Here is a 13,047-nt window from a genome sequence, read left to right on the forward strand (position 1 = left end):
TCAACTTCTGTTTGGTTCTAATAACATTGAGGTACACATCTGACATTTCTGCCTGCCAATAGCTCCCTGTTCTGATCTGTAGAATGTTTACAGTATTCTAGTTTTCAGACGGTGCTCTTGCACCCAAGCTGGCTGACTGCAGACAAGTCCTGGCTTACAGGATGGCCACTGTCTCTACCAGACTGCCAGCCCACCCACTGCACACCTCTTAAAACAGCTCAGGAAGGCTGTACCATTTATCTCTACAGGGACTTGGCTGCAGAAAGGGGCTGAAACACAGAGACAGAAATACACAGACAATTTCAGTGAGAAGCTGAGAAAGGCACACTGCTGGCAAACACTGATCCCTCAGCGTTCTCAATGCAAGCTAGAGCTGCAAACTAAGTGTCTGCTTATTGTACAGTCATGACATTTGGGAAAATAGATGGTGTTCTTTGGGGAGGAAGCACAACTGAATTCCAGTCAATTCTTGCTTTGCAGGGGACGGTGTCAAATGTTGTAGGATGTGACACAGAACTAGCAGCTTTACCATGAGTAACCTGAGACACAAGGCACACCTGTCCTTTAGGAGACCATGGCTAGTGTAATAAAAATATAAGACAAAATAATGATGAACATCCTCAAAGAATTAACAAAGACTTGCTGCAGCTCAGTTCTAGTGAATAAAGGCTTCTAAACATTCTCTTCAGTTAACCCATTCATAACAATACCCGTTGTTGCTACATCCCCTCTGTTTTACTTCCCTAAAATTGGTCCAGGCAGTCCATAGCACTGCAGTCTGTAAAACATTCTACAGACACACCCAGTGTCTATGAGAAGCAGCCCAGGGAACTGCAAGCCTGTTCAAAAGCTATGCTTGAGGACATTAGGAAAAGCAAAAGACTTTTCTTATTGTGTCTTTTGCAGCAACAAGCTAGATCCAGCAATCTCATGTCATCTATTTTTCTCTTCACAGAAATGGTTTCCATCACAGCTGAAAATGTTACGCAGCTGTACAACATGACTACCCAGGAGCTCACAGTCAGTCCAGAATATTCCCACAATAATTCAGGAGTGCATCAGATAGATCAATATGAATGTGTTAGTGCAGATGTGTGGAAATGGCTACAGGATTTTCAGCCTGGATTTCTCTGGTTTATATTTATTCTGGGATCAATAGAAAATTCCTTTGTGCTCACCGTCCTGTGTTTCCACAAGAGTAGCTGCACAGTGGCTGAAATTTACCTAGCAAACATGGCATTTGCTGACCTAATGCTGGTCTGTACTTTACCTTTCTGGGCCATTAATATTTCTAATAATTTTCATTGGCCTTTTGGCCAGTTTTTCTGTAAAGCCATCAACATTATGAGTTACATGAACTTATATTCTAGCATTTATTTCCTGACACTAGTGAGCATTGACCGCTACCTGGCCCTGGTGAAAACCATGTCCCTTGGACGGATGAGACGAACCGTCTGTGCCAAATGGAACTGTTTTGTAATTTGGACATGTGCACTGCTCATGTGTTCACCTACAATGGCGTTTCGAAATTTGCATTATTTTAAAGAGTACAACATCACAGCCTGTGTTCTTCTCTACCCAGCTAGCTTCTGGGAGCCCACAAACAACAGCTTGCTGAATATTGTGGGGTTTGTGATCCCATTCTGTGTGATTACCTATTGCACTGTGCAAATCATCAAGGCCTTACGAAGCAGTGAGCTACGAAAAATGAAGGTAGTCCAGACAGAGAGGAGAGCCACCATGCTGGTCTTTGCTGTGCTCCTGCTGTTCATCATTTGCTGGCTTCCGTTCCAGATCAGCACATTCATCGACACAATCCGTTACTTCTCACCCACCCTCAGGTGCCTGGAGGACATCAATGACATTCTGACCCAGATAGCCACATACTGCTCCTACAGCAACAGCTGCCTGAACCCAGTCTTGTATGTGATTGTTGGGAAAAACTTCCAGAAGAAGGCTGCGGAATTCTACAAGGACTTGTTCACAAAGAGGTGCAGAAAATCACAGTCTGTGCAGATGGAAAACTCCCTGGACACTTTAAGAACTTCCATCTCAAGCGAATACCCAAGGAAAAAGTCTGTTTTGTCATTACCCCAATAGCATAATTTTAGGAAATCTTTAAAGGAAGAAAGCCTTCTAACATGTCAGTCTCCACTAATATCCATCTGCTATGGGTCCACAGAATAAACATGTGGTAGCGTTCATTTTGTGAGGGAAAAGAGTTGTTTGATCTTAGTGGAAATTCCATAAAGAGACCTTCTTCTAATGTTACTGGATGTTTTTCATGATTGAATCCTATTTTGTAGCTTACTTACATTTTCATGGCTGAATGATACTTGGCACATCCATCACTTGGAATGTTTTCTAAGGTGTACATACAATTATCCAAACAGAGCCCCAATACAGAAGCAATTGTCAGGATTCTCCAGCTATGTATGGTACCCATAATAGTGTGTTAGATAAGGGTTTTGGTCTGGGACGGGCTTGCATTTGAGTAAGTTCTGTTAAGTGAATCCTTTAGGATGCATTTTTAGATGTGTTCATCTTTCGGGCTTTTAACTTCTCTCTTCAGTCATCTGAAACAATCTGATTTTTTCATCGACAAGAAGTACCTTTTTGCAGCTGCTCCAGTTAGTTACAGATTTACACAAGCAAGTAAGCATGAAAAGTAGCTGAAAAAAGGTAAAGCAGAATTGGAAGGGAACCAGCACCCACCTGCATGAAGTTAGCTGAGTTTTCTTCGTAGAAGAAGATTCTTTACCCTTTCTACCTTGGAGTGAAAGCATTCATTTACTCATTTTGAGTGAGTGAATGCTATTTATATTCATGCTTACACTTCAGCTCAGAGACTCAGGTTTTTAGTATTCACAAAGCATAATTAATGTAATTCAATGGATATATAAAATCTCAGCACAACTGGTATAATCTCCCAAACAGAAGAAACTGAGAATATGAAGAAGGACATCATCTAACTACATTAGAAATCTAACTGAAGATAACAGTGGTCTTGAAAGCTCAGGGTATTCAAGCATTCAGATTCTATTAATACCTACATATTTTTTGCAGAGTTAATCTGTGAGATTTTAATACAAGATGGCTTTTCCCCAGTTGGACTGTATTTTTGAGCTAAGTTGATTATACATATAAAGGGACTCATAGTGTACTGAATTGTCTGTATGCACTTTAACCTCTAGGAACCTTGATCAAAACTGAGTGGAAGATGATCTAAGATATGCTGAAACTAACAGTCTTCATTCTTTTCAAAGCACTTAAGGTTACAGCTTCTAAAGCTACCAAGGGAGATGGAGTTTGGTGACATGAGTAAACTCAGATGGCAGCTACATGGTCTTTATCTGTGTGAGCTTGAATGGAGCAATAAAGTTCATTTAAAATGGGAAATTTGTATTAAACCTTCAAATAACTAAACTACAAAATATGTGCGCAAATGTGATTTAAAGACTAAGGGATTTAGATAACTGTATATGATTTATAGGCAATTTCCATGGTTTTTCTTTGATAAACCAGTATAATCCTATGTCATAAATACTTCTATTGCTCATACTTTCTTTGTCTGAAGCAATGGGGACAACTATGATGAAACACTGCAAGGCTTTCTGTTATATCCAGTGTTATCATACTGTCTCGTCCATGAGCATGCTGTTCATGCAACCCTTAGACAAAATGAGCTCTACACAGAGGTTATTGAGGCAACAGAAGTTATTTTTGAGTATTTGGTACTGAGAAGTAAAATATAAAAATGTTATTATGTTAATAATAACATGAAAATATAAAAATGTTATTATGTTAATATCACATTAAAATATAAACATGTTATTATGTTAATATCACATTAATTTAAATAATGTAAATATATAAGCACCCTTTTTTTGCTATGCAGTAAGCATGTACAAAAGAAAATAAAGTACTTTGAGAAATGAGATTTCCTGGCATTCTCTTCTATAGCCTGTATCCTGTCACTAAGGAATGATTTATCAGAAGTTCAAATGTTCCAGATGCTTACTTGGCTTCCCGGTACACCAAAGGAAAGTGAGCTGAAACAACAGAATTTTAGCTGCTTGGAGATCTTTCTTTACAGGGTCCATTTCTGAGTGCTGTTGACCATCCTCAGTCCCTTTGGAAATTTAAATCAGAATTAAGGCAGCTAAGGGTACTGAAATATTTCTGGTAGCTTTTCTCTCCCTGCTGATAGCTCAAGATCCACCACCAACAATGGAAAGCCCCTGCAGCAGCTTCTGCACATCACAGCACAGGCAGTGTCAGCTCACCAGCTGTTTCATTCCCATTTTCCTGACTCTTCAGTGTGATGACACGTTTGTGGTATTCACATGCACCATTTATACACGCAAGAAAAAACCCCAAGAAATAAGTGTAACATCCAAGCTACATTTGACCTACTGATATTTTCCAGTCACACTTGGCTCGGTTCTGTTCTTACAGAAACATGACAAAATATGAGAAGGATTTTTGTAATATGAAGTCAGACTCTGTCCAGAGAATTTCAGAGCTGAAGATGGCAGAGTAATCATATCTTTTTATTCTTCTTTATCCTGTCCCCTTCTTACCTCTGTTCCCATCTTCTCTTTTACTGAGGCTGCCACAGCTGTTATCAAGACTTTGGCATGCAGAGAGCTGACTCCCCTTTCAGTCTGACAGAGGTGGGGACCATGGCCAGAGGAATGGCGAGGATATCAACAGTCAGATGATATTTCTGGCCTTCAGCATTTACAGGCAGGAATTATTCTCATTTCTCCACTCTCTCATTTTTCACGTGGATTATTGTCTTCACTTGAAACATTAAGAGTTTAAGAGCTGTTACAGAAGCTGCAGGTACTTGCTGCAAACAGGAGAAAGTTGCTCTTTTTTAGACAGGGTTTCAGTGGAGGAGTTGAGATCTTGGTTCAGATCTCCCAAATCCCTAAGCAGCCTTTAGCCATTGAATCATCTTTCCATTCCATTCAACCTATATTGGCTCTTTCATATTTGGCTGTTTCAAGCTCTGTAAACTGCAGTTGGTAGGGCTTGGTTATTACCACACTGTGGTGGTACCAGCATCATTCTTTGGGAATTGTAAATAACTGCACCTGAGTTTAACCTCTCCTTAGCCATTTTTATAGTATATATGAAGAAATCCAACAAAGCTGAACAAAGAATTTTACCTCAAAAGGTCATGTCAAAAACCTTCTCTGTTGTTACAGAACAGATGAACTGTTATAGCAGATAATTAGGCTGATTTGCCAAACATTTCAATAAAGAAAATGAAATCATTAAAACATACTGATCCAAATATATATTTTGTCCCAATCATTAAAGGCTCCATCCATCTTAAATTGAAGATTTTTAATGGCTGAACTGTTGGACCAGAACGCTGGACGCCTTTGGGATTTTAGACATTTGTCTGCCTTGTAATGTGTGAGATAATTAAGCAGAGAGTCTTACCTCTAAGTTCAACATGTTTGTTTAATCATTCTGGTCAGAGAGGCTCAGTTAGCATTTGTAAACTCTTACACAGCTCCAAAAATGTTTACTTTCTACAGGAAAGTCTGCCTAGATGGTGTGACTGAAGATCATTCTAACTTAAAACATAAACCAAAATGCTGTGAGCATCCTGAGCTGAAGGTGCCAATTAACAGATATGCTTTTTACTGTAATAAACCTTAACTACTGACTCTTATAGATATTTTTAAACTAACCCTTCAAATTCCTTCAATTCATGGTCCATTACATCTGTGCAAACTGTGAAATGTTACCAGATCTTTATATACTTTCTATAGCTTGAAATGAGAAACGAAGTTGTAAAGACATAATAAATTAAATCCCCTTTCTAGCTGAACTTACAGCTTCTTCTGTAGACTTGTTCTAAGATCTTTAAATGCTGGACATACTGCAGTGCCTATTCACTTTTCTACTAAATGCATAGACTTCTAATTTTGAATCTCTCTCCATTACTGAAACATGTTCCAAATATGGCAATGAAAAACAACAGAAAACAAGAAACTAGATTTGCAAAGAGGAGTTGGATTTGCAAAACCGGTATTTTGATCTCATTTTGATGTGACAAGTTTTGTAAGACTTGTTATTTCTCATATAAATTTTAGACGCAGATGCAGTTTTTTATTCAGTCTGTGAGTAAATGTGGAACTTGGCAGATCCTAGAGATTCATGTCCAAGCAACAACAAATTACAAACTTCTTGTTATTGCTCAAATGTTCTTCATTATGGAAAAAAATAACTTAAACACAGAAATGCAGTAGTGTAAGCAAAGTGGAGACTTTGGAAAGTCTGTGACGAAGATCTCCTGTCATATTGCACTTACCTTTATGAGTCAGTGTGAGACGGGCTGTTTCAAGATTTTCCTCCTGTTATTTGTTAGGATTCCTTACATAATGTGTAATTCACAAATTACATGTTGTTTTCAAGTCTTTGCCAAAATTGAAATTTTACAAGATGTCAAAAAAACACACCAGCATTAAATCTTGAGCCATTTATAGTTTTCTCCATTGTGATGGTGTTAACTGGAGCATGTTTTGTTTATCAATTTTAGCACTGCTTGCATAACTATCTTACTATGCTTTAGTGAATAAGAATTTGGAATAAAAGCATTTTTCATTATAGGGAAGTTCATAATAAGGTATCACCATTCAGCCTCCCCTGCCTTTTCATTTTAACTTACTTATCAAACAAAAATGGACACAATTGAATAAGAATTGAGATACATGCTGCATGTGTTGGTTAAGTAGCCAATGAGAAGAATATTTTCCTATAAGTAAATAGAATTCCAGTCCCTTGATAATTTCTCATTTTTTGTTGCTTGGGGTTTTTTTAATTGAAAATCTACATACATGGCTATGCTTAAGACAGATTTACATGTAAATTCTGAGATGCAAGATATTATCTTTTTAAAATATTGCTCTAATCCGTGGACAATCAGAATGAAAAAGATAAGAATAATTTATAAACCACCACTCTCAGGCTACTTGGTCCCAGAAAGTAATCAGAAAAAAAAGAAGCTTATTTTGGTACAAGTGTGAGAAAATGCAGCAGTCATCATGAATGTTACTGAGAAGTAATATTCACAGAGATTCATGCCCTGGGCACCTATAGTGGGGTGCAAAAACCAGTGCTTTTCAAAAAGAGTGGAAGTGGGGTTTAGCAAGGTTCATGTTTCGTTCCCACCTCTCTGTGCTGCTTCACCCCCAGTTCCTTGGCATGGCTGCCCTCGTGTCTAGCAGGGAAAAGAGCTCCCAACACAACAAAAGCCTGATTCTGATTCCTGCCTGTGTGCATTGGTACAGAGAAGGCAATTCAGAGCTGTTAATTAAGTTCTTATTTTTACAGACATTCACACAATGGAACTTTTAATTGCCAAGGACAATTTGAGAGCTTTAATTAGCGGTCAAAGGATGACAAGAGCCACGACACAGGGCTTGTATTATTTCACAATGAAAATGAAATATTTCACATGTCTTGAAAATTACTTCAGCTGACGTTTGGGAAAGTTTAAAAAAAAAAATCCTGGGGCTTTGTTCCAAAATGTAACATCATACACATGGTGTATGGCCAGCAAAACACTCAGGACAGCCCTCAGTCACTCAGTTGTGCCTCAGGATGCATCTTTGAATTCTCTCAGTAACCTCTGTACTGCTGTTTATCAACTGTTTCCGAATTTGAAACTTCGCCTGGATTGCCAGGAAGGACAAAGAGTATGTATGCCTATCTTTTTAAATGTATTATCTTCATTTAAATAATTTCTATATTTTATATTAAAAAATGATCTTTTGTGCTCTCGCTTCTGGTCTGTGTAGTCTAGCAAAACTTTCCCTTTCTTTTTCACCACAAAAGTAATTCTGAAGGTCAGTATTAGTTTATGTGTAAAGCCATGATCCATTTTACCTAATTGCTCTAACTGGCTAATGAGTACTAATAGTAAAAAGGGTGATAGATGAGCTGTGCATGGAAATTCATTAGAAATCAGTTCAAAGTAAGAAAAATATGTCATTATTTGTATAAAGGATGACTGGAATATGTTAAGGACAGAAACGGAAAAACATTCATGTGGTTAATTTTCCATTAGCGCTAACTACTTCAAAATACTTACAGAAATTACGGAAAATTAAGCACATTTTCTGTCAAGAGAACATTAGGACCTCTAAATTTATAAAAGGCTTGCGGCTTGCGGTAGTGCTCAGACACTGATTAGTAGACTCTGAAGAAATTTTTGCAATGAAAATCTCTACAGAATTCTCAGGTATTATTGCTAGCTGAACAAGAATTTGGATTTAGCTGTGAATAAAATCTAAGTTGCAATGAAAGATAAAACTTCCAGGTGTTTTTAGCTGACCCCATCATAAATGAATTTGTGGCTCCAGCTGAGAGATCGTGTCTGAAGCATGCAGAGTGGCTGGCATAAGCTGATAGAAAGAAGTCATCAGGAAAAGGGCAAACAAGGACAATAAGCATTTCTTTTTATTCTATATTTAGCATAATAAATAATTCTGTTTAGGTTTAACTGTTATCTTTCATCTACATTATTTTTGAAAGATAAAGTTGCAGACTTTCTGCCATTGCTCTCTCATGCCTTAGCCAGCCTCCTGCTATAACAACATTCAATTTCTGCTGTCTCCCAAAGAGCCTCTCTGATGCTATTTATTTGCTATATGTGTTTTACCTGTAGTTTTAGATCCTCTCAAGTTATCTTTGTTTGGGTGAGAGGTCTGTGAACTAGGTAACATTCAGACTGTTGTGAGGGAAATCCAGGAGCTGTGCTCACTTGAGTTGTACCTCAGTTCCCCATCAAGGCTGCCAGATGAGTGAGTTTATGAATTCAGACACAAGTTTTCTGCTCACCTAATTCTGCAGCAAAGAAAAATGTTCTGTGCATTACTACCAGATAGCCTGATGTGGAATATTAATACTTATTCCTAGAGGCATCCCCAAATAAGCACGGCAAGGCGCTCGTATACAGAAATCACTGAGGCTGTACATGTATGTGAAAGAGATGAAAGATGGTCCTAAATTCTGTCTTCAGGAATGCCATCATTAGATGTTTACTAGGTGTAAAATACAGAAGCTGAAAGGGCAGAGTTAAACAGCTACAGCAGAGAGTCAACATTTAGAATGACTGATTGCAAAATATTAATTTTTTCAAATACATTCTTTTCTGTGATTGATATGCTCCACTTGCATATGAAATACTGAAATGTCAGATGGCAGAAAAGGCTCAACAATAACTTGCCTACCATAATGTTCTGAGACCAAATGCCTGTAAAAACCAGGATCCAGGCTCTATCACCCGGCATGGCAGCACCAGAAGAATGGAGCAGGGAGCAGCTCTGACAGCGGATCTCTGACAGAAACTCCAGTGGATTTTCATGAGAGGATAAGGTTTTACCCATGTTCTTACTCCTGCACAATCTCACATGCAGCTACTAGAAGAAAATAAAGGTATTGCCAATGCTATGATGAACTAAACACTTTGGAGCCTGTCGCAGCCAAACTCAAATGAAATTTTTGGGCTGGAGAAAAGGGCTGTAAATTCAGAGCTGCAGAAGTCTTTCCTCCAGGCACGATTTTTAGTGTAATGTTTTGGAGAAGTCTGTGTTTCATTATTCCAACCACTGACATTTGAAGGCAATAAGCTATCTAATCTAACAGCAGTTTTGAACCCAAAGTTCAGGGTGGGAGGAACTGAGAATGAACAAAAGAATGCAAAGTTCAGGCAGCAAGCGGCACATACAGAGAGTGAGCAGCTTTCCCAATTCAAGGAAACAGGCATGATCCTCCTTCAGCAGGATAGCAGAATATAATAATATATTCATCTGTCTATACTATAGTATATAACACAGTAACAATAACAGTAACATGGTAAATAAGAGTAAGAGAAAGGGCAGGGAAGGATGCAAAGCTGGCTTTGTGTCGCCAGCATGACTCCACTACTCTCAGGGAGGTGGAATTCTCACATATCTGTGTCTGTCATCAGTCTGGAGGAGATGTACAGAAATATTTATACTAATTTGTCACTTTCCTTCCTCTGTGCCACTTCAAACAATGGGAGCAAGGAGAGGAAACTTCATGGGATGTAGAGGAAGTACTATCCTTGTTAACACTGGGAACAGCTGCACTTATCAAATATGGATTGATCTAGCCTGTAATAATCACTAAGGACTAATAAAGAATTTGCAGCAGTTAAATACTTGTTACACTACTCATGAGAGGCAACTTTTGCTCTTTTATTCTTCTTTTTTGCAGTTATTTTCTCTCATTTCAAAGACGTCTCCTGTTCACTTTGGAATTTTTTTAAAAAATGACTGAAACTCCTCTAGTGAATATTACCTCCTCAAACCAGAGTAAACATCAGAGCAACTCAACTGTTTGCCCAGACTTGGATGAGTGGTGGGACGTCGTGTACTATGTAGGACCCAAGTACATCAACACCGTCTGCGTCGTTGGGATGCTTGGAAATGTGTTTGTTCTCTTCACCTATTCACTGCACAAGGGCCCCCTGAAGATAGCTGAAATCTACCTGATGAACCTTGCTGTTGCTGACCTTATCTTCCTCACGTGCCTCCCTTTCTGGGCAGAGAACATCAGCAATGAGTTCAACTGGCCCTTTGGGAGCTTCCTGTGCCGCAGCATCAGCGCCTCCATCACCCTGAACATGTACACCAGCATCTACCTGCTCGTGGCCGTCAGCGTGGATCGCTACCTGACCTTCGTGCACACCCTGAACCACAGGGAGATATGGAGCAAGTCCATGACCAAAGGGATCTGCTTGCTCATCTGGTTCTTTTGCATCCTTCTCAGCGTCCCAGCTTTCATGTTCCGGACGGTGAAAGACTTTCCCCAGTGGAATATTTCAGCCTGCACCTTGGACTTCCCCAGCCCGTCGTGGGAATTGGCTGAAAGCCTGGTGGGCAATGTGGTGGGGTTTCTGCTGCCATCCACAGCAATCATCTTCCTCAATTTCTCCACCATTAGGTCCCTACAAAAAACAGCAAAAGAAAGGAAAGCAATCAGAGCAAAGGGTTGCAAGAGGCACAGAGGCACGAAGGCAACCAGGCTGATCCTCACTGTGGTACTGATGTTTCTTTTCTGCTGGACTCCTCACCATTTTTTTGTATTCCTTGATGTATTATACCATACAGAAGTGATCAAAGGCTGCTTCTGGGGAGAACTGATCAACTTTGGGGAGCAGTTTTCGTATATGCTGGCTATCACCAACAGCTGCATTAACCCCGTGATTTATGTCTTTGTTGGGAAATACTTCAGGCAAAAGGCTTTAGAAGTTTTTTCACAGTTTATTCCCTGTGGATTTCCTTCGAGATGGGTATCTTTCAAAGAAATGTCTTCAAATTTCAACATGTTTCCAGTCAAGAGCAGTTTAACATAATGGTTCTCAGTTCCTCTTCATTTTAATATTATAACTTATTTTATGCCACTGGAAATGGCATTAAAAATTAATATGAAACATTCTGATCTGGCCTTCACAGACCAAGCTAATTATCTATTAAAGTAAATCACTTGATTGATTGCTTATTTTTTCCTCAGGCTTGCTTTTCTAGTTCTGTGTCATCCATCCAAATGCAAAATATGTGATGCCAGAATTTTTTACCAAATTATCTAACCTGTCTTACCTATTAACAGCGGCTTAAAAGAAAAATTCTTTGACAAAATACCAGAAACCGGGTTTCTTTGCAGAAAGCCATAAGCCAGCTGAATTTTTTGCTGCATTGTATCTGTGATGACAGCTGCTATACCACCTATAACACTATTCATAAAATTACAACAGCTATTACAGAGCAAATATGAGCTCAATCTTTGGCTGATGAATGCATTTAAGCAGGTATGGGATAACTTTGGTTATTTTGAAAAAAAAAAATTCACTGATTTGCATTTTTACAGTAAGATATAGAGAATTTTAATAATTTTTTTGCACTTAATTATGTGCAATGCATGACTATTGTACAAGAGGATGTAACACAAAGAAAGTGTACATAAATTGTAAAAAAAGCAAGGTAACGCAGTAGCCTCCTCAAAGCCTGATTTTTGATGATCCAGTAAAGTGTTACAAAATTGCTCATAAAGTACTGTAAAGATCCTTTTTATTTTTTATATTTGAATGTATCTATGATGACCATTGATACTGTGTTATTTTGAGGCAAATCCTTAAATACGTATTTATGGCTTTATGAATCAGAATTAATAAACTACATAACATCTTCTTTGCTTCACAGTCTTGTTCTTTCTTATATTTATTTTCATGTTTTGTCTCTTTCCCCCTATTCCTTTGGGGAAGAGCAAATATATAGTTCTGTGATTAAAAATCCTTGTTGCTACCAGAACACAAACTCTTGTAGTAAAAGAAAAATTTTTTTCCATCACAGCCACAGTGGCAGAGTAGATGTAAAGCAACTGAGATCAAATTATGTATGTACAGACATGGAAAAAGACAGTGCAGCCTGTTCAGCCAGAGGATCTTGGTGCAGAAGGGAGCATCCAGACACATCATTTGTATAATAATTCATTTAACTTCTCACTGTAAAGCCTATTCAGTCCTGTACTCACTGCAACAGCACCTCATTTCCTGGCATTCTTTAATGTTTCCATTTTGAATATGTAATTTTGCATATGTAATTCCATTTTGAATATGTAATTAACCTCTTATTTGATTATAGAAATCTGTCTATTCAACATCATTGCAACATGATTAGTGTTAATTTTTAATTTTTCTTTCAAACTTTTTGAATCTGAACAGTGGAAGCTTTTTGAGGACTTGCAAGTCTGTCTTCCTGCAATGATGGTTGAAGAATTAAGGGTGGATTAAGGGATCAGGGAGGAAGAATCTGTCATAGGTTTACTACTTCCACTGCTTCTGTGACAGACGTTTTTAAAATAAATATCAGGCTTAAACACCAGTAATAACAACAGCATGTGAAGTCCCCTGACTCATCTGAAGTCAAATTCCTAATTCCCATCTATTGTAAACTGTTGAATGCTGCATCTATTTAATATATCCCCAGCTGAATCTTT

The 13,047-nt window shown here is 38.4% G+C and overlaps 2 protein-coding genes across 2 annotated transcripts; both read left to right on the forward strand.

The window, feature by feature from the left end:
* The first annotated feature begins 957 nt into the window (after nt 1-957).
* Nucleotides 958-2,100, forward strand: BDKRB2 (bradykinin receptor B2). The gene has a single exon (XM_054275928.1). The coding sequence runs from the start codon at nt 958-960 to the stop codon at nt 2,098-2,100; it is 1,143 nt and encodes a 380-aa protein (XP_054131903.1).
* Nucleotides 2,101-10,321: 8,221 nt separating this feature from the next.
* Nucleotides 10,322-11,407, forward strand: BDKRB1 (bradykinin receptor B1). The gene has a single exon (XM_054275929.1). The coding sequence runs from the start codon at nt 10,322-10,324 to the stop codon at nt 11,405-11,407; it is 1,086 nt and encodes a 361-aa protein (XP_054131904.1).
* Nucleotides 11,408-13,047: the final 1,640 nt, after the last annotated feature.

This window comes from Melozone crissalis, unplaced genomic scaffold, assembly GCF_028551555.1.
Source record: "Melozone crissalis strain CALT ecotype California unplaced genomic scaffold, PUWL_Pcris_2 ptg000018l_1, whole genome shotgun sequence".
NCBI lineage: Eukaryota > Metazoa > Chordata > Aves > Passeriformes > Passerellidae > Melozone > Melozone crissalis.

Excerpts from the sequence above, each read along its gene's own strand:
- BDKRB1 (XM_054275929.1), top strand. The coding sequence starts at position 10,322 with ATGACTGAAACTCCTCTAGTGAATATTACCTCCTCAAACCAGAGTAAA.
- BDKRB2 (XM_054275928.1), top strand. The coding sequence starts at position 958 with ATGGTTTCCATCACAGCTGAAAATGTTACGCAGCTGTACAACATGACT.